Source organism: Merops nubicus, unplaced genomic scaffold (assembly GCF_000691845.1).
Source record: "Merops nubicus isolate BGI_N331 unplaced genomic scaffold, ASM69184v1 scaffold19138, whole genome shotgun sequence".
NCBI classification, from domain to species: Eukaryota; Metazoa; Chordata; class Aves; order Coraciiformes; family Meropidae; genus Merops; species Merops nubicus.
In genome coordinates, this window is record NW_008625344.1 from 3,376 (window position 1) to 24,220 (window position 20,845).

General features: G+C 46.5%; 1 protein-coding gene across 1 annotated transcript in view; it reads right to left on the reverse strand.

Annotated features, from left to right (window-relative positions):
* Nucleotides 1-225: 225 nt before the first annotated feature.
* GBF1 (golgi brefeldin A resistant guanine nucleotide exchange factor 1) overlaps nucleotides 226-20,845 on the reverse strand; it is a 101,342-nt gene continuing 80,722 nt past the window's right edge. The window contains exons 18-40 of the mRNA XM_008945654.1: nucleotides 19,215-19,417; nucleotides 18,594-18,717; nucleotides 18,163-18,288; nucleotides 17,498-17,580; nucleotides 15,620-15,856; nucleotides 14,617-14,710; nucleotides 11,900-12,076; nucleotides 10,922-10,986; nucleotides 10,683-10,806; nucleotides 10,035-10,106; nucleotides 8,555-8,649; nucleotides 7,950-8,103; nucleotides 7,509-7,731; nucleotides 5,713-5,876; nucleotides 4,978-5,224; nucleotides 4,385-4,584; nucleotides 3,300-3,450; nucleotides 2,801-2,931; nucleotides 2,319-2,420; nucleotides 1,623-1,736; nucleotides 1,210-1,387; nucleotides 865-1,002; nucleotides 226-512 (exon numbers count right to left, since the gene is read on the reverse strand). Of these exons, the coding sequence (XP_008943902.1) occupies nucleotides 226-512; nucleotides 865-1,002; nucleotides 1,210-1,387; nucleotides 1,623-1,736; nucleotides 2,319-2,420; nucleotides 2,801-2,931; nucleotides 3,300-3,450; nucleotides 4,385-4,584; nucleotides 4,978-5,224; nucleotides 5,713-5,876; nucleotides 7,509-7,731; nucleotides 7,950-8,103; nucleotides 8,555-8,649; nucleotides 10,035-10,106; nucleotides 10,683-10,806; nucleotides 10,922-10,986; nucleotides 11,900-12,076; nucleotides 14,617-14,710; nucleotides 15,620-15,856; nucleotides 17,498-17,580; nucleotides 18,163-18,288; nucleotides 18,594-18,717; nucleotides 19,215-19,417 (3,489 nt within the window). The remainder of the gene's footprint in view (nucleotides 513-864; nucleotides 1,003-1,209; nucleotides 1,388-1,622; nucleotides 1,737-2,318; nucleotides 2,421-2,800; nucleotides 2,932-3,299; nucleotides 3,451-4,384; nucleotides 4,585-4,977; nucleotides 5,225-5,712; nucleotides 5,877-7,508; nucleotides 7,732-7,949; nucleotides 8,104-8,554; nucleotides 8,650-10,034; nucleotides 10,107-10,682; nucleotides 10,807-10,921; nucleotides 10,987-11,899; nucleotides 12,077-14,616; nucleotides 14,711-15,619; nucleotides 15,857-17,497; nucleotides 17,581-18,162; nucleotides 18,289-18,593; nucleotides 18,718-19,214; nucleotides 19,418-20,845) is intronic.

Genomic DNA, 20,845 nt, shown 5'->3' on the forward strand with positions numbered 1-20,845 from the left:
GTCACTGGAACTGGGCACCCCTCCAGGGATTTCTAGGCAGATTTCTAGGTGGTTGCCACAAGAAGGGAGCAGAATGTGCCGTGCACCAGGGAGACTGTGGCAGCAGCCCTTCTGCTTAGGCTAGCATCATCTTCTAAAGCAAACATGCCCGCTACCAGAGAACATTTGGCCAGCATTCTCCACCCACAGAGCTTCCGCAGCAGACAGTTCTCAGATGCCCTCAAACTAATTGACTTCAGAGGTTGTCATGGGGTCAGTGGGCCGTGGAGTAGCTAGGAGGGGAACAGGAGAGGTGGCTTCAATTAGGGCTGGGTTGAGAATGATTGGCAGAGTCATAGGCGGCACCCCAACCTGCAGGGGAGAGGCAAGAGGCTGCAGGATGAGTGGTGGCTGTGCTGTTGTAGGAGGTACATCTGTAACAGGGCTTGTCTTTGCTGGAACTGATACTGTGAAAGAAGGAGAGGCAGAGGTGCTGATGCTGGGTGAGGCAGGTGCAGTGGCTCTCTCAGACTCTGGGAAAAGGAAGAGAAAAATACATCCTTACACAAGCCCTGACAAAGTCACCTTTCAGCTTACAGCTAAGCAGGGCTGAAGATCAACCCAGGGGCCTTTTCAGACTTGTCCCTTCCACACCCATTCATACGAGGCCCTCCTGAGGAGTAGAAGCCCATCACTGGCATTCTGCCCCAGTCTCTGCCCATCCCAATAACCTCAGCAAGAAGGCCACAACCTATCTGTTTGGAAACACAACAGTTCCACAGCAGCAGAAGCCTGGTCACTGTAAATTACACTAAACCAAGGAAAAGCAGGTCTATGCTACAGTGCTGAGAAGAAAATTCCAGAAAGAAGCAAAACAGAACTCACCGCTGGCACTCAGTTCACAGGGCTTCTCCAAAGGAGCCAGGTGGGTGGCTGGTCTCACATCCCCTGCAGGAGAAGGGGGCATGGCTGACACGGCTGATTTCTGATGCTGCTGCTCCACTGCTACGCTGGGGACAGGATCTAGGAAAACAAAACAAGCAGTGAGCCCACACAGCAGGCTGCTCGCTCTTTTTGCCCACCCTTAGCCTGCCCTACTTGCGCCAAGCTCCCACAGCCTCCTGCACCTATCATTTTATCAGCATTTAGGCACTATGGCAGCTGGGTACTGGACAAGGTGCAAGCACTAAGTCCAAGACCTGTTTTCTTAAGGTTGCTCAGCCCTCATACCTTGGATGACTGTCTGTTTGAAGAGCTCATCCCGCAGCCTAGGTAAGAAACAGTCAATCCGCTCCCAGGTGATCTCCCAGAGATCCGAGTAGCCTGTCCTTGAGTCAGCACTGTGGAATATCCCAGCTGTATCCATTACAAGCAGCATATTCTTCAGCGACTCTGGGATGGCCTCCAGCTGCAATCAGAGACACTCCTCAGGACACAGAGAAGTGATATATAACAATGAACAAAAGCTCTAAACACCTGATGGGTTGCCTTGCAAACAGAGGCCAAGGGGATAGACCATGGAACAAAATGGTTTTGGAAAGATTAAAAGGTTAAAAAAAACAACAAATCACCTTTCAGGTTTAGAAGGTTAAAACTGATGAACGGTTACTCAAAGCACTGCAGCACCACTTTCAGCACCTTACCAGTAAGTCACTGGAGCCAGCATGCATGTATTTGTCCATAAAGTCCAGGATTGTCAGCCACAAGGCAGCAAAGGTGGCCAGTGAGAGCAGCGGGGAGAGATGCTGTAGGAACACCTACAAAAAAGAATACAACTACTGTCAACAAGTAGTACCAGGGCTGCTGCTCATAGCTTGACCAGCCAGTCCTGCACATCTGGAATTCCCCCTCCTTGTGGCAGGCCAGCAACGTGCACAGGCCCAGCTCAAGGATGCCAGAGGCCCCCACTCTTCTGAGATGGATACGAAGAGGAGTGCAGCCTGTCTTGCTTTGCATGAGGCTGCATCACCATGTCTCCCACCCCTTCTGCATTCTCTGCCTTAGGTCAGTACTATCAGCTGGTGACATGCATCATTTCACTACTAGAACAGACTGTCTTCAACTAATGTCAGGTGAAAAAATTCTCTCTCCGTCCTTCGTAAAGTCACAAATGCCCTCCCAACAACTCTTCCAAAAGGTAAGGATCATGGAGACAGTTCTGGAAAGAAGGCATGTCTCAAGAGCAGAAGGTGGTGAAGAAACCCAGCACTGAAGACAGTCAAACTAGTACACTGACTCCTATCCAGATCTGAGATGCTGAGAAGCTAACACAACAAACAGTTCGGTTTCCTTGAGGCACATGGTTCCCCCGAGCTTAGAGGCAGCAGAATCATGCTCACCTTAGAGAGCAGTGTTGAGGCTCTCATCCTAGTTTCTTCCATCCCAACAATGTCAGCTGGGCTGATGTTCTCGAGTAGCTTGGTTAGCAGAGGAAACAGCACCTGTCGGATCAGACAGATTGGTATTTCAGAGCTGAAAAATGACTGATGAGATTTGCATAGACAGCCTTACAGGACAGAGATGGCTTTTGGGACTGCTGGCTTTTGGGACTACTGGCTTTTAGGCAGAAAGCATGGGAGAAGCAATGGCAAGTGGAAACAAATGGATTCATTTAAATACCCCAAGAGGCCCTGTCAGAAGCTTAAGCAGAGAGGAACTTTTCACAGAATCAGAGTAGGGAACACTTTGCCTGTTGTGGTGAACACGCTGCTCGAGAAAACAGTGCTAAAGCAGGACAGCGTTCTGCCACTCCTGCACACAGAGCTTGTCTCTTCGTGATGCTGCTGCCCTGCCTACATGACCAGCCCAGCCAGGAGGTTACCTTGTTGAAGCAGGACTCCCATTCCAGGGCATCAAGGGCCTGCAGGTCATGTACAAGGAGGGCCCGTTGCAAGTACGTGAGTGCCTGCATCCGTACGGGGCGCCGGGCATCGCAGCACAGCCAGGCTATGCCTGCAAGAGAGAGATTCAGGGCAAAGCCTGCAGGGGAAGTGTCACATCCCTACTTCCCCAGTCTAGAGTGGAAAGACTAATGAAGATCAAACACTCTCTGCGTGGGAATAAAGGAGAAATAAAAGAAAAAAAGGATCATACTTGTTCCGGGCCACAATCTCCTGTCAGGTCCTGATGCAAGCTGGCACCTAACTCATGCTAAAGATACCTTCCCAGATCTGATCAAAGTTCTTTTTCAGTTATAGCAGACCCTAAAAACAACCTCTGCCTGCTTTCTGCAACTAGTTCTTGGCTCCTCAACTTTCCCGAGTGCCGCTGTTGTTTTGGAAGTGCCTCTGCTCGCTCTCGTCACAAGGGGGTGGCTTTACCCTGCAGCAAAGGACACCAGCAGTTGGACCACAGCGTTCGGGAATCTGCTTCGACTCTCCTCCCTGCTGTCTCTAGATGGCGTTGCTCCTCTGCCCAGGAGCTGTAGATGGTGGCTGCTCGCGTGTGCAAGGTGTGCATGAGGTCCAGGAGCTGCAAGTCAAACATCACATTAAGCAACACATAGGACTTCAACTTCTGAAGCGACTCTGGCCTCTGCCCTTCCCCAAACTAATGCTAAAAGGCTCACAGCTACTCAAGCCTGCTTCCTGTATGTACATGACCATGTATAGCTATAGAGACGGTGTCAGGCCCTGCTGTCCCCTCCCTAAGTGAAGTGCCAGCTATCTTCAGCAAGATTGAGTCAGTTCAGTAGCCATGTCAATCCCATCTTCGAGGAACAGCATCCCAATCCTGCCAGAACAGAGGCTTTCCTGGCACAGAGCACTGACCCTCCCAGGCAGGAGGAGAAACCCAGTGACTCAGATATGCTGCCCAGGGACAACTCTGCAACTTTTTTTTTTTTTTAAGTTAAAAAAAAACATGAAGCAGACACAAAGCTCACTCAGAAAAGCTCTATATGGGCAAACGACAGCACTCTAGTCACTTTACTATTGAACTGAGGTCCAACAGCCTGGCAGTCAGCAGGCCCCTGCCTTCACACCTTTGAAGTACCATCTGGAAGAAGAAATGACTCCCTCAGCCCAGTGTTCTGTACTCAAAACCCCACTGCCTCAGCCCACAGGGCTTTCCTCTGTCCACAAGCTCAGCTGCCCCATCAGATTCACCACTAATCCTATATGAACTTCATGCCTTCAGATGCCCTTGATCCACACCCATCTTACCTACTAGTGACTCACAGCTCCAGACCCCACCCTTGCTTTACAGAGTACTCTCCACTGCTGCTCTGCTTTTGCCTGTCCAAATTGCTATCTTCCTCTTTCACTGCAGAACCACACTGCCACCAGAGCCACCGTCTGCATCCAGTACCCACTGACCCACGACGCAGCCCCATGAAGAACCCCAGCGACTCCCTAGCACAACCCCAGTATGGGAAAGGAGAGGAGGAAATCCTTGCTATACTTACGTCCTGACTAACCTGTAAAGACACAGTGTGGTAGCTTGCAGGGATGCTCTCGTCCTCATCCTCATCACTGTGTGTGTGTGCCTGGTGCTGGCTGAGGACTCGGGATCGCCGTGTGGAGCTCTCCTTTGGCTTTTTTTTAATCCGACTGGATTTACTGTCATACCGGTGGCTCTTCCCCCTCTTCTCCTGGGACTTGTAGCCTAGAAAGCAAAAGGCAGTGACATACCAGAGACACGCTCCATGACAAAATTTTCTGCCTTTCAAGACACAGAGTGGCCAGATTTTGATACCCCCAGTGGAGGGCCCCGCCCTGTGAAATGACAACTACCCGCTTGAAAAGGTACCCAGCACCCCTCAGGAACAGCCTTCAGCAACAGCAAATACTGTTACCTCTGCATCAGCTCCAGACTTCCCCTCCATCCCAGAGAGGAATAAGAGTAAGGTTCCCATTGCCAGCAGGAGCTGGGAGACTTTTCTCACAGCAGATCATTTTCTGGGAGTTGGAGACTCATTCCCTGACAGCACACTTGACAGTTCTGGCTGACTGGCCACCACAAGCCCCATACTGCATGTCAAACCACAGGCCATCTTACCCCCATTCAAGCTCGCCTCCACAAAGATGCGGATGGTTTTGACACAGAGCTCGAAGTTCTCGGGTGTAACGTGGGCAGCATCCCGCACAATGAAGGACAAGGACTCCACACACTTCATGAGAGACTTTGTGTCATGTGGACCCAAATCCAGACCCACAGTCAGGCTGTACTGGTTGACCAGAGGAGATGGCCCCAGCCTGTTGAGCCCAGCAGTGGACCTGGAGGTGTCGATGTCATCTTTTCCCACCTGCAGGGCACAGCAAGAGGGTAGCAGGAGAGAGTGGCACAACAAGCAGATCCTCATGAACACACTGAAAGGGCCTTTCTTCTGAAGTCAACAGGTAATGTTTCTGTAAGATCCATTTCCCTTTCTTCCTCATTTGCCTCCAAGCTTTCTTCTCTCCATCTGCATCTCCTCCCCATCTTCCCTCTACATCGTCAGCTTATCTTAGTTCTCTTTTCTATTGTCTTTTTCTTTGAGTGGCACAACAAGCAGATCCTCATGAACACACTGAAAGGGCCTTTCTTCTGAAGTCAACAGGTAATGTTTCTGTAAGATCCATTTCCCTTTCTTCCTCATTTGCCTCCAAGCTTTCTTCTCTCCATCTGCATCTCCTCCCCATCTTCCCTCTACATCGTCAGCTTATCTTAGTTCTCTTTTCTATTGTCTTTTTCTTTCTTTCACCATGCTAGGAGGAGTCTTCTTCAAGCACCAGAAGCCCACTGGCTACTCACCACTAGCCAGCCACTGTTCACAACATCCACATCTGTCACCGACCGATGCATCTTGCCTGGCTTCCCATGGTCTGTGTACACCTCGGAATCAGAGGTGTAGCCACGGTCCAGGCTCGTGTCACTTGGGTGATAGGAGGAGGAGACCTCGCTGTCTGACTGAGCACCTTGAAGACAAAAGGCATGGATTTTAGATCAAAGCCAAATCTTGGAAGAGTAGCCATGGATAAGGAAGAGTAATCCAGATTAGTCAGATAAGCATCAGCCAGGAACCACCAAGTGGGGCCTGAAAGAAACTAGGTCCAGCCTCTCCTCCTGTGAAAGGAAGAACAACTATGACAGGAGCATGCGTAGGAGACAACAGGAACCACAGATCTTTGACATGGTTTCTACCCTTTGGGTATGTTTGGTTTTGTCCTTCAGAGAGAAGGGGCTTTCCATCCTCTGCTATGTCACTTGTCAGCCTGACCATGGATTTAAAAGGGCCAGGAAGTCCAATGCTTTGACCTTGGGGAAGAATCAGATGTACACGCTTTAAGAACTACTGGAGGTGCCAGGTTCATCCAGGACAACTCCAAAAGGACAACACAGAATGACATGACTCATACGGAATCTCTTGAGTCACTCAGCTCCACACGAATACTGGTAAACTCTCTCATGAACAGTATTCTACATTAGCATGTTCCACACCTGCCAGATCTAGCTTCCTTGACCTTCAGGATAATCTTAAATTTCTTATGTCCCAAACCCATAAGTCTTTGCAAGCATCGGTTTTAAGCTACAGATAAAACGTTGTTTAGAAGCAAAAAGTAATTCTCTCCATCACTCAACATTACCTAAAAGATCACCAGCAGAGAGACAAGACTGTGAACACAGTGCACCAAATACTTTCAGAAGGAGGTGAAGAGAACTAATGTTCTGATGTGCAAGGTGGTACAATTAATTGAGCAGTTTGCTCAGTCAGCAAGCTGGGGGGGGGAAAGGTGCAAGAAGACAGCACAGCATTAGCCCAGGAGGCAAAGGCCACAGGCATTTTGCAACATCAGGTTCCTCCCATCTGTCAAGCACAAACTATCAAGACCTAGCAAGGAAGAGCTAGAAAAGTAGAGAGGAAAACAAAGGCTCCTGGTGAAGTCTTTTCTGGCTGTTTGCTTTACAAGTCTGAAGCTGTCAGCCTGAGACACATTGCCAGCTGGCTCAAGCAAAACAGAGGCAGTTTGCTGAAAAGCCTGTCTTCCTAACACAGTCAAGAGAAGTGGGAAACAGTGGGTCACTCTTGTGGGAATGGTTCAGGCACTCTGAACAAAAACAGATTTGGAAATAGAACTTGAAAGCACAACTCACTTTACGAGATCCTTAAAATGGGGACAGAAAAGAGTCAGCCCCACAAAAGAAGCGTGTATGACAAGAACAACAGCTGGGTTTACATTACACACCCAGATGAGAGATTAAGGCTATATTACCCAAGGCACCAGACCACAACCAGCCGAAAAAGCTCCTTGGGTAGAGCAAAGACCTTCTACAGCTGCTACAACTGATATCAGTTTTCCTCTCGCTGCTCCCCCAGGGACTAGCACCTGGACTGCTGCTCACAGAGTAGGAAGAGATGGCAGAGAACAGACAGGGACAGGCCATGGGGTAGGAGTGAACAGCAGGTGCTGGTCTTTAATCTCGCTAATGTAGTTTAATATCAGCTTTGTTTTCTTGCAGTCCCCTTTGCTAATTGGAAAGCTTGAGGAAGCAGCTGCTTATCTGGCAGGCAGGCATCAGATTTCCTAGCAAAAGCTGGCCTGTCTTACCTGTGTCGTTATCTGCCCTCGCTGTAACCTGCAGGGCTGCAGGCGGCTTCACTCCAGAACCAATACACTCCAGGAGGGTGAACAGCGTGTACCAGTCATCCCCAGAGTGAATGTTGGCAGCATTGGTCTTCAGGAGTTCATGGAGGCCATAGGCAACCTCATGGCTGACTCTGGACAGCACATTCTGCTTCATCATAAGCAGGATACGTAATGAGAGGAGAACCTGGCCAGAGAAGGAGACAAGTGTAACCTAATCTCCTACTACGTACACTCCGTTCCCCGGCAAAGTGCCCCTTCGTTTACTTAGGGCTACTTACAAGTGCTGTTTGTTGTTACCGACAGCACAGACAGGTTAAATACAGGTCCATCCAAGAGCAACGGGTTTCCTGTGTTGCCAGGTGCAGCCACAAAGCCCCGTAAGCAACTCCCCAAGCCCCTCACCTGGGCGCTGATCTCCTCCCTGCGGAGGAGGCGGATGGCCAGCCGCAGCAGCCCCACCACCGCTCTCTCCACCAGGAAGCAGAACTCCACGGCCTGGACACAGAGATGGTAAAGGTGGTCTCGGACGGTTTGCCAGACACAGGTCACACGGTCCCTAGCCACAACAAGGAGGAGGGAAAGGGTAGGATGAAAGGAGATAAGACAAGAGGAATCCAGCCGCTTCTCCCACCACTCTAGACAACCTGGTATTTCTTCATTTCAAGGCCAAACTCCAGCGGGGAGATCAAAGAACAGACACATAGAAATAACAAAGCTGTCAAACTTCTTATTTACTTCATTACTTGAGAAGCAATCGGGTGGGAGAATTCTCCCCTCAGAGTTTAGTTTGTGCTCTCCAGCTCTCAGGATATGAAGCAGTAATTCATGGGCGAGTAGCCCCTCTGTTTGCACATGCTAGACTGGAATTGTTAAGGCCTGAAATTACAGCCACATGCTGCTTCAGCTGGCAAATCAAGCCCATAAGGAACTCACTCCCTGGACCCAGGCAGCAGCTGCAGTGAAGCAGGGACATTTACAGTGAATCTGCGTGTGTTTCAAGGTCATACCTGTTCTCTAGCACAATCCTCAGAAGCATCTCTAAGCAGAAGGCAGCATCCTCTTCATCATATGTCTCCTCATCAGGAGTCACAGAGATTAGAGCCTAGAAAAGCCAGGAGATGTTTTTGAATCACAAGTCCCAAGAACTGAAGGACAAACAAGCGAGGACCAACAGAATGCTTTGAGTCTAGGCAAAACTGCACTCCACTGTTTAGGGAGGTCATACATAGTCTATCAAAAATGCATTGGCTAGAGGTCAAGCTAAATATATGGAATATATATATATATATATATATATTTTGTCATGCAAGGTGCAATATGAACTTAAAAGATGTTAAATGCTGATGAAGTGCCTCAGATGGAGAGGAATTCTGAAACCCAGTAGCTTCTTCCCAAGAATACATGAAGCACAGAAACAGCAGACATAGGAATGACTACAAATACTGGAACTATTCCTCTGAAGCCATCAGCTTGGACAAGGAGGGAGAATTACTGACATAACAGGAGTGAGAGCAAAGTGTTCCCCTGAAGCTGAGGTAGCACACAGAAACCTGACTTACCACTTCTCCACATGAGAGCAACATAGTGGTCTTTGTGTGGTCCAGAGAGCAAGTTCTGCTTTAGCCGTTTTAAGTATTGTTGTCTGGAGTTTACTCACTCCTCTTTATTTTGAAACTCAGTACCTATTCTGAACCTCTGCAGCAGACTTTGGTAAATAAACCTTCCCTTTGTTTTAGCAGGTCTCAACAGCATTGCACACCCTACTGATGAAGCCGGTGAACTGCAGTTACAGCAGCCTGAAGCAAAAGGCTCTTGGGCTTGAAGGAGCCATGCAGTTAGGCAACACCCTGCCGGCCCCACCGCATCCCTGCACGGGCTGCACTGCACCCACTGCTTTTGGAGATGATGAGCAGCAGCCACATTCATTCCACACGCTGGAGTGGTCTCAAACTCCACATCAGCCTGAGAAGCCACTGCTACAAGCAAGTAACCAACCACCTTCCCCCAGGGAGATAAGCTTCTCTAGCACCCAAAGGCTACTGAGTCCAGCCTTATTACACCTCCTGCAGCAGCCAGGTATCACACGACATAGGGAGACACAGTCAAGTCTTTCTGTAAAGTTCTTGCTTCTCAAGTGGCCTTTTAGAATGTTATCATTCATCATGCAGCACACCAGAGAAGATGAAAAATCACAACCTTAATCTCCCACACAGAGCTACACGTTTTCAAACACTTACCATGACCTCCTCAAGGCTTTTAGGATGTATTTCATAATTTTATGTCTTCCTCTACTACTAAGCGAATTGCAACTGCCAGCACAGAAGTTACATCTAACAGCTGAACTAATGACTGGTTTCATATCCCAAATAGGTCTGAGACCTCCTCTGGGGACAGAAAAGCTAGATGAACATACAGCACACATCCATGATCATGCACAGCATATTTGTTCCATCACCAGTCCAATCCCTTGCCCAGTCTCTCTCTCACCTTCATGAGCTCCTGGAGGGATTCAAGTTGAAGGAATTTGCTTTCTGTGATCAGCTTCTCAGGATCACATTGCTGCAGAAGACAGAAAAGAGATTGGTGCATCCAGGAGATGGGGAAGGCATACAAACAGATCCTCCAGAAACACAGCTTGTTCACAGGAAATATAGGTAGTGGCTTTAACACAATTGCCTGGAGGAAAACTCCTGCCAGATAGTTCACCCTTCACGCAAATTACCTTTAACAGAACTTCATCTGTGCTAGACAGATTTTAACAGGAGTTCCTCTGTCCACATATGGCTCAAACCCATGGTTCAGAACTGCTGACACCATATGCCTTAACACTGTCTTGGGAAAGACTAATCAGTTGAGAATTTATTAATTTTCTTCAATTAGAGGACTGTGATACCAAGGGAGGATCTCAGCCTCTTGTGAGGAACTGTTTCTCTTTTCATCTGTTACTACACCTGTGCCTAACAGCACATAAGACTCTTTAGCTGTCAATGCAGATAGGGTCCTCTATAGTTTCTTACAAGTCCTCTGGAACCTGCAATACTGCCTAGAAGCCTGCATCTTTATGCTTCTGTTGCCTGTTCCACATCGTACTGTCACCACGACCAAAAGCAGGTTCTGTTACAGCCTGCAGGTTACCTTTATGCATTCCAGAGCCATTCGTTTTGCCTCCTGTGTCTCTGTAGATGGCCCTCTCATACCAGATTGCTCTGTCCCACTGAGGGTGAGCCAGCTAACAAAACTCAGCACTGTAGATTCACCACTGCAAATCAGAAGACACCAGCATCAGTGAGTTTTTCTTAAGAAAACATGAAGTTATATTATTCTCAAGCTTGGCACTAAAAGGACTGCCTGGGCCATCCATCTACACCACTCACCGGTTGGATGGTGTCTCCTCACGTTGCAGATAGATTTTGCCATTAGGATCCACAAAGTCTTCCACCTGGAAGACAGACCAGAACATACATATGTCTACTTCTTTGCTGCCTCGCCCCCAAGGCCATAATGTTTCACTCAGTGATAAAACACTACACCCAACCACCCTGATGCAGATAGTCAACCCCAGCTCCTCACTCCCTCACCCCTTCAAGTCAAGTGTCACCCCTATCTGTTCTATGTCTAATACCAATGCTACGTTCTAATACTTCATGCCTATAAGCATGTCCTTCCTCTGTACATGTTGTGGTTTGAGGCTTGGAGTGGGGGTGTGACCTTCCAGCACCTGGGAGGACCCCGGGTGAGGGTGAACCATTGTATTCCCTCCCCTTCCCACACACACTCTGACAAGAGGCAGGAAGTGGGTGCCAATGGCACTCCTGCCCTGCAGCTCCGGGGTCGAGTGCGTGCTTTTTGCTCCATGGGACCCTGGAACTATTTCTGAGGGGTTTGTATATTTTGTTTACTTTTGTATTTCCCCTAATCTTTGTATATATTTTTTCTTACCTCCCTTTTTTTTTTCCATTTAACTCCCAATTGGTTTTTTTTTCCAAAATCTCTCTCTCTCTGCGGGGGGAAGGTGAGTACATAGTTCTGTTCCATGTGGGTCCTGCCCTGAACCCTTTTTTACACAGAACCAGAACAGTACACTATTCAAAATCCTAAATTCAAGTAAAATGAATGCTGGAATTTCTCAGATCCAACAAAAAGTAAAACAAGAAAAAAAAGAAATCCTGTGAAAGAAACTGGAGCCTGCACGTAACTGGAACACTACACACTTGCAGGCTTTCTAGCTCTGTACATACTTGACCAAACCCAGGCCTCTGCAAGAGAGCTCTCCTCCTCTTTGAACTGGTTCTATGAAAAGGCAGCTTCCCACTCCCTTACCCTTCAATTACCCACAGGCTAGCTATTTTTACCTCCACCATGGCCTTGGGCAGCAGCTCTGCTCGGAAAAGCTGCAGCATGGCCTCCATGATGTTTTTCCAGCCCTCCCGCAGAATGTCACCATGGCGATGGGCCAGCTGAAACACAGTCTTAGCTGCAATATGGGCCTTGGGATTACTTCCAAAAACAGTGGGCAAGTTCTCAATAGACTGCAGGAGAGAAGAGGGGGTGGCAATCAGTCAGCAAGAGATGTTTTCTTTTCAATACAAATTAGGGCAGACTGTTCAGAACCGGTTACGGGAAAGACACCAGTTCTGTGTAGGACTCCTGCTAACTCCTCAGCTCACAGCCACTCTGCACAAGAGCAAAGACAAGACAGCTTACCTGACACAAGCCCTGGCACCCCACCACCCGAGCTCTCCAAGAACAACAACCATACAGAACATTTTCAAAGTGCTTGCTGAAAATTCACTGATTTATGCTGCTATGGGAACTCATTTCAGGGCCAAACCCTTCTACGAAAAGTACCACATCACCTCTGGAAGCAGCAACTACTCCACTCTACCTTTAGAGAGGGAAACTGTGGCCAAAAGCATTACTGACTTGCAAAGCTACTCCTGCCACTACCTAACAGCAAGATTCAAAGCAAGAGGGATGAACCCTGACATGCAGTCTCTGCCAATAATTGCTGGATCACAATTCCTCATAATCTGTTCAACTCACAGCTTTTCAAAATAATAAAAAAAAAAGTGTGCTAAGTTATTGAAACCAACAAAGTATATGTTGCCAAACCAAGAAAAAAACCCATCAACCATGTGAGCTACTGACACTGTAACATGCTCCATGTTTCTGCAGTTACTTAAGCTCACTGCAATGTCCCTTTTGATAAGCCATGGACTTTCTGTTCTCTTGCTTATGTGGACAAAACCCATACTTACTCCTTCATCAGGAAAGGAGAAAGAAGACAGAAGATCCTCTTAGCAGCTAAGTGGCACTTTGATGTTCCTCCCTTGCTTTCTAACAGTTGCTCTTTGTTTTGTCTCTCCAACCCCTGAAGACAGCCCCTCCTTTTCCCCTCCCACCAGACTGTCTCTCAAATATTTGTTCAGTTGTCATATCCCACTACTGTCTCCAAGCCCTACAGGAATTTGGGACAGCAGAAAGTAATTGGTGTAACTGGAATCTGGCCAAAGATAAGAACTCACAGCGTTCTTCGAACCCAGAAGCCCCTGATTCTACGTCATCACCAAAAGACATGCTTGCTTAATTTACACAGACCTCAGACTGCTCCAGATTCCAGTCTTATAACTAGATAGGATGCAGCTGACAACAACTGCTGCCTCTGAGGGCTTAGTCTAGTTGCTTCTACTGTATAAATCTGTGTCAAACAGTTGTTTCATGGCAGACATTCCTCTCCTTGTGTTATGTATTGGTAGTCTCGAGGTCTGGTATGCCTGGGAAGGATCACATATTTCATCTTTACTGTTGTGAGCTGTGAAGGAAGAATAAGCCTAAAACAACACCACTACTTGGGATCTCTTTGTCTTTTAATAGTCAGCCTGGTACTTTTTCACTGCTACCAATGCCAGAACACAAGTGACACAAAACACCCAGTTCAAACAATTCAATTTCCCTGCATCCTAATTCCATTACGTTCGGCCTGTAATTTGTAGGACTGTTCCTTTTCTGCTATCTCTTCAAGGGTTGGAGGAAAAAAAGAAATCACCTGGTTTAGCCTTTTACTCACATGCTTTCAGTCTGGAATGATCTTGTTTCCTTTTTTTTGGTATGTATGGCAATTCTACTCTGCTTACTGTGGGTCTCACACTAGTTCTCAGAGTAATATTGTGAAATTCTGTGGGAGTTCTGACCCTTTTAAAGGAGTTTCTGTCATTTTCTCCTTACACAGGAGAAAATGTACTCCTCTCCAGCACAAAGCATGGTCTGCCACACACTGTCAGACACCTTGGGGAAAAAAAACAGGCTGCCACTGTAAAATACGCATTTGGGAAGAAAGGAAAAAAAGCTTACTGCAACCACTGTACCTTGAATTTATTCTCACAGTACCATCTACAGGAACTGTCACACACTGTTAAATACCTTGGGGAAAAAAACCAGGCTGCCACTGTAACATACACATTTGGGAAAAAAGGAAAAAAAAAGCTTACTGCAACCACTGTACCTTGAATTTATTCTCACAGTACCATCTACAGGAACTGTCTTTAGGGCTTGCCAAAAATGGGGGTAACAGCTGATCTTATTGCCAGACTCCACACACCAACAACAATTCAAAGCATTTGTTTTCCTAGCCCGTTTCTGCTGGGTGGATGCACAGCCCCTACGCTCACCCAACAGTCCCTCTTGGCACCACATAAGCCTTGTAACTAAATATTCAATGGCTGAAATGCATAAACTTGCTTGGGATCATGGATGATCACTGTCTTGATCACAGGGAGATCCAAGTCTCCTCAGATCAAGTAGGCAGAATAAACAGTTTTACATCCTGGCATTCTGCTCTGTATAGTCACTTGTGAGTGAGTAGAAGGAACTCTGCACATTTGAACCTGCTGTATGGAAGTCTTACTTCATGATATGCTTTTCATTGCCTCCTCTAGAAAACTCTGGGCAGGGGCTGATAGATATCCACAGATACTGTAAAAACTAACATAAGCAAATGTTGCTGCTTAACAGAGGAAAAGAGCTCAGATATGCTACAAGCCATGCTTCTTTCCTCTCCTTGCAAACTCACCTCGCTGCTGAGGGCTGTAAACTTGCAGAGAGAAATTATGAGATTGTCAAACACATCACTAAGGCCATAGTGAGCAGAAATCATTGCACATTTCCTGGGGAAAAGAGGAAAACAGAAAAGTCAGCACAGACAAATCTGTCTACAGGACAGCAAATCAGAAAGCTTCTCTGTTGACATTGTGTATCTTCCTCTCCATGCACCCATAATGAATGCTAATGTATAGAAGCCTACTATTATCCTTCAAATCATCTATCTTCATCCTGATACTTGTCTGTGCTGATGCAAGGATCCCTTTCAAGAAGTGAGTCTAAACAGACAGACCACTTTCACCTGAGCCAATATACCTAATCTCATGTTTTGACATAAAAGAGAGTTACTGAGATTAGCAGTAGGATGGATGGTCCAGTTTTCAGGTGTTTGTGGCTACAGCAATATATTAACAGAGCTTTAAAACTGTGCTTAAGGTACCATTTGGTCTGGATCTAAGCATGACCAAAGATCGTTCCAATATGATTTCTCACAGATAGCACTTTTTTTGAACACTGTTCATCTGTGAAAGGGAAAAAAGAAAAAAAATCCCCCATCCCATTCAGCCACAGCTATGGCCTGATACATGAGATGTTTGTTCACATACAGGAATTTTGCCAGCTTCATTGTGTAAGTGAAAAGTGATTTTTTCCCCACTTGCTTTCTAAGCAGCACAGCTATGTCAGCAGGTCTTTCAAACGTAGCCAGGTTGGAGTTTAAAAAATACACACTGCAGACACTTTAGCTTATTACAACACAGCAGTCAAGCCAAACCATGAGTGGCAACCAAGAGAGGCCAAGATGGGATGAATCAATACAAAAGACTGAATAAAACTAGAGGATCACAGGTCACAATAAAATGTTCTTTGACTGCTAGCAAAAGTAACAGTTGATATTCACTGTGATGTCTCTAGCAGGTAAACAGGACAATGGCCACACTCTAACTCTCCTGGGTCTTCATGAGTGCAAGAATTACCTGAAACCAGAGATAGCCTTCTGGATGATTGTTTCTTCTAAACTTTTGTCAAAAACATAAGAAAGTGCTGCAATGGTTGGCCCCCACGTCATGGTGAAGAGATCATGGTCATAGCTTCCAGGAGGCACATGGAGAAATATTCCCTCATCAGTGGCACCACGGTGTAGCAGGACATTCCAGATATAGTTTTCCTTCACCAGGCCCGTCTGTTCTTCTGGCATCACTATCTCATCATTTCTACCAGGGAGGAAGGCAAAAAGGTTGAATTTTTCATCCTGAGCCAAACTTAACATTTACACAGTGCCTTTCATTACACAGTCCCAAAGCTAAGCGATACCTACTCTGGGGTGATTTCACAAGCTCCTGAAACAGTCTGTTTTTCTAGGCCTGCCTGCTTCCCCTGCCCCTCTCTTTGATATCCTGGATAGAAAGCCTGGTGGCTCTCAGCAGCAACTGTTTAAAGATAGTATTGAAGAAGCAGCTACCTAACATTACAAGTGCAAAATGCAATACATACTGCAGTTAAATGATGGGCAGTTTTGGACAGCACACTGGCACAGGTCCACCTTCCCATCCCAGCTCTCACCCTGCTAAGAGTGCTCTGCACATCTCAATACTCCCAGATTAAAGAAGAAAAAAAAAAAACCAACTATACCACTGAAGTCAACAGCAGTCAAAAGTACCCTTGTATAAGAATAATGTAAATATTCACTTTATGCCAAAATCAAATATCAGAAGGCCAGTAGTACAAAATTAAAGGTAAATCAAGAAACCAAACCAAATCAGACTGTAGTCTGTACAGAGTAGTGCACAATCTCTTCAGGACCTCAGCATTTCAAAAATGCTGGTAAACTGAAGGCCTTCATACAGAAGAACATACTGAAAAACTTGAAGTATCTGGTAAAGGGAGGATAAAAGGGAACAGACTGGGACAGAGGCACTAGATAACTGAAAATATATGAGGATATTCTCAAGATACTACTCAAAACATTAACATTAAAATAACCCTCAGAGGAGAGAAGCCAATCAAAATTTCCAAATTTATTTGAAAGCTAGAACTACATCTTGAAGAGTTTCTAGATCCTTAGTACAGGCAGCATTCCCACCTGCCTGGAGAAGGCTCAAAAGGGAGGGTCAGCCTAATCACACTGCCCTGCTTCCAGCCCAGCCACTGCCTGCCACTGCAGGCTGCAACCAGCTGAGAGTCAGTCATATCCTGTCTCCTCAGAGATGTAATCCTCTCAGCTTCAAATTGGCTGGGCCTGGATTTATTGATAGGCTAGATTTCTGAGCTGTTATTAAAGCTCCCTGCCCAGAGCTAGTCTGTGCAGAAAAGGGCCTCAGCTACCAGGAATTCTCAAACACCAGTCAGTCTGCCAAGAGCTTCAGGGGTGCCAGAAGAGATGGGAGTGGACAGAGGCCTCATATGAAGACTCAAAAGCAGAATGTATGAAAACATGATCTAAGCATGTTATGTCAGGATACCAGTGCTCTCCTGGGGATGAGATACTCCCTCTACTACTACCTAAAAAGTTCTGAAGAAGTCTAAAGGCCTGGTCTGGAGAAAGAGCCTTCTTAGACAAGCCACTTCACAGGTACTGGTCTTGCTCAGCCATTCTTTTTTACATGTTGATAGAAGTACCATATTTTTTTAACTTTAGCTTAAGCATTGTGGATTAAAATACCATGGCAAGAATCCAAAGATAGAAATACAGTGCAATCACTGTGACCAGCTTGTTACCACAGCCCCACATGGAGCTGGAAGCTGGTCTGAGGGAAATAGGCACACGATTGGCAAGTGGCTCTCCACTCTCCAGAGATGTTGCAGACCAAACAACTCTAGTTTGCTTTCCGTGTACAAGGAGCTGACATTCTTACTTGATGGCATGGTACATGTCTTCCAAAATGTCCTGTTCAAAGTCTTTGCCTCCATTCACACCTTTCAGGTTCTTCCGGAACTCCTGAAAAAATATTTACACCAACATTAATTCCTAATATCTCCAACTTTAACTGCTTGCCTAGGATCAGTACTCTACTTGTTTTCCATGGGACCAGAAGATTCTCCTGCATTCTTCAATGCACAGTCTTGAAGTTCAGACTAAATGCTATTTTAAGTTGCAGGAGTGTGCAGCAACCCCTGTCTCCACTCAAAGAAAGAACAGAGACACAGCATAACACATGCTTAGCTGAGGCTGGACATCAGAATGACAGGTCTGTACCACTGCATTGCCACTCACAGGACTTGAACTCTCTAGAAGGCTGCAGCTGTTTAGCAATCTTCTCATTCTTATTATGTCTTAGGATACAGTTTGTTCATGCATGCACAAGCCTCTTGACAAACTTGGCAAGCTGTCTGCTAAGCTTTTATTTCTTCAGACTGCCCCTTGCCCACAGCTCCCCTCTCCAACTGCACTCAGCTTCAGCGCTCTGCACCAGCTTATTGTGATGAATGAGTGATGAATGCCAGGGAAAAAACAGAACGCCACTGAGATAAAAAGAGGAGGAAACCAGAGGAGACACGTGCCTGCCCTGGTGACACCCACCTCCAGAGTCATTGGGACGTTCTGCTTGCGGACATTATGGTTGTGCTGGTCAGTGTTCAGCATAATAACTGCATAGGCCAGGGCAAAGCAGGCATCACTATTGGCAAACGGGGACCCGTTTGATTTCTGAAAGGCAAATGTGTGCACACATTAGTCCTGTAGGAACAGCAGTATCAGTGACCCAAGACAGTCATTTTCCTACCCACGGTACTCAGTCATCTCCAGAACAAATGAAAAGGCAAAGGCTCTGCCTCCAACTTCCAAAAGGAGCCTGGAAATCTATGTGCCATGGCCATCTCCTACAGAACAACAGCTGCTGCCTGCAGGGCACAATAAGCCTATATAGGCAGTTTGATCTGACACATCCATCGTGGCAAGCAGATGCACAGGAAGGAACACAGTTTTGAGCTTTCTGCCCACCAAGTACACACCCTCCAATGTTCTGTGAAGGCTTCCAAGAGTCTCTGGATTACAGGCGCCTCTCCTGGTAATCTGAAGGCCTCTAGATAAAGTCGTAAGGCTTCGTCCAGCCTTAAACCTTGGAAGCTAAAAGTCCTGCAACAAGAATGGAAGGCAATGAGAAACTGAAACAGGATGGGAAAGTTGGGATAAACTTACTGACTACAATCCTGTTTGTCTCAGCATCAGAATACTAGATTTCACAGAGACCAGACAGTAAAGAGGGGAGGGTGAGGAGAGGAAAAAAATACACCATGAACAGGCAAAAACCAACCAACCAACCAACCCGCCCCAAAAAAACCCAAAACCAATAAAAGAGTCAACAATTCCACAGGTGATTATGTATGGAGTCATCTCTCCAGTCTTCACAGAGACTGGCCCTACTGAAAGGAGCTCATGCATCACACTGGATTATATGTAGGTGTTACCATATGCAAGAGATGCATAGAATTAAGGCACGAGGGTACATGGAGAGCCAAGCAATGCAAATCCAGTGCCTCCAGGAACTACTCTTCTACTGCTTTTTTTTTTTATCATTGAACAATTTTAACTTTCACCGTTTTCTGCCTAAAGAGATACAGGAAGATACTCACCCAACAAAGCTTTCCAGCAAGTCTATGTTCTTACGGTCACTCACAAATTCCCCAATCATCTTTTTGTCCAGGCGAGGATTTTCCCGTAGCCACCTGGCAACCTCATTGTTGTTGATGGGGGTGGCAAGAAGGTTCTTCTCCTGAAGAAACTGTATCCCCTTCTTTGGCTTTTGGTTGAACTGCTCTGTGCCAGTTATCAGGAGCTGAAGAAGACATTCTGATAATTACAAGCTTGAAGTGCCTTTCTTTCTTTAGATTGTTCTTGGCATTCGAACCAAAAGCAAAGTAGAAGATGGATCAATCTCATCATGATCCAGTTCACTATACTGTGTAAGCCAGCAGGAAGGCTAAGGAAGGCCAGAAAACCCACGCTCATTGCAAGGATTCTCCATCAAATAATAGTGAACCAGAACAAGCATGAGCTGTCATCTTGGGAAAGCTCTGACATTTCACCAAGCAATTAGCTCTGCTACCCCAAATGCCTCACCTGCTCTAGCATGTAAACAGAGCAGAGGAAGGTCTCTGATGAACCCCAGACATGGGGCAAGTTCAACTACGCCCAGTTAGAACAGCAGCACTGCTCCAAGCCCTCTTCTGTCCCCCTCTTTGGCTCCAGGCTCTCATACTCTGCCTCACTGCCAGAGACATGGAGCAAGAATCCTTGGCAGTTATTCAGCAGATGAAAGGAGGAAGTGCTTCAAAGGCTTATACTAAGAACCAGAAAACATTCTGCTGGTGAGACACTGTCCCAGGAACATCTGGCACGCCAGCATGACACGGTTGTCTGTAGGCTGGGAAGAGCAGGTGTATTTTTGGTTTTGAAGTGAAGTCCACTACTCTGTGCCCTACTTCATTCTTCCTTTTTAGGACATTAGGCTGTAGCAGTCACAGTGTGATATAACACCTGACTAAGAAAGAGTTAACCGAATGTTCTTGGTGGTGTTCAGAAAAACCAAAAGCACAAACAACTGTATGAACTTTACTAAGGCACCAGAATAAATGTCAGTTCCCTATCACGATCAAACTGGTAGCGATGACCTAGTGAACTAAATTCGTGACCATCATGATTACCAGCTCTCTTGGGTTTCTCAGAAGCCACCAGCCCTGTGTTCTCCACTTCCCCTGTCTGTGTGAACATCCTCAAATTGCAGTGAAACACAGGCCCTGAAAGAGCATGGAGTGCACAAGGACCTAGTGAGGGCATAACAAAATAATAACCATGCGCTGCCCTGGTCTAACCAACCTGAAGGGACTCTATGACAGTAGGAGCATATCTGTAAGTCTGGTAACCCAAGCCCTAGGGGGTTCTATGGACTGCTTATACTTTGTAAGACCTCCTGAAAGGTGACTGGACTGCTAGCAGTTTGCATTGCATCTATAATCATGTCAGTCCTGTGCTTCTGAGCTCCTGCTCTTTGCCTTTGCAAATGGAAAATTTTCTTTGACATTTGATGCACAACTTGTTTTCTGCTTTTATTTAGCTTTTTTCCTCCTTCCAGCTGTGGTAATGTTTAGCACTTCAGAGGTTAAAGGAAGCAGCAAATGCTGGGTGATGACATGTCTTGAGCATTTTAAGTGCCCTGTTTACGTGCTGAGGATGAAACCCTTAGCAGGCTTAGTGTTAGGGAAAG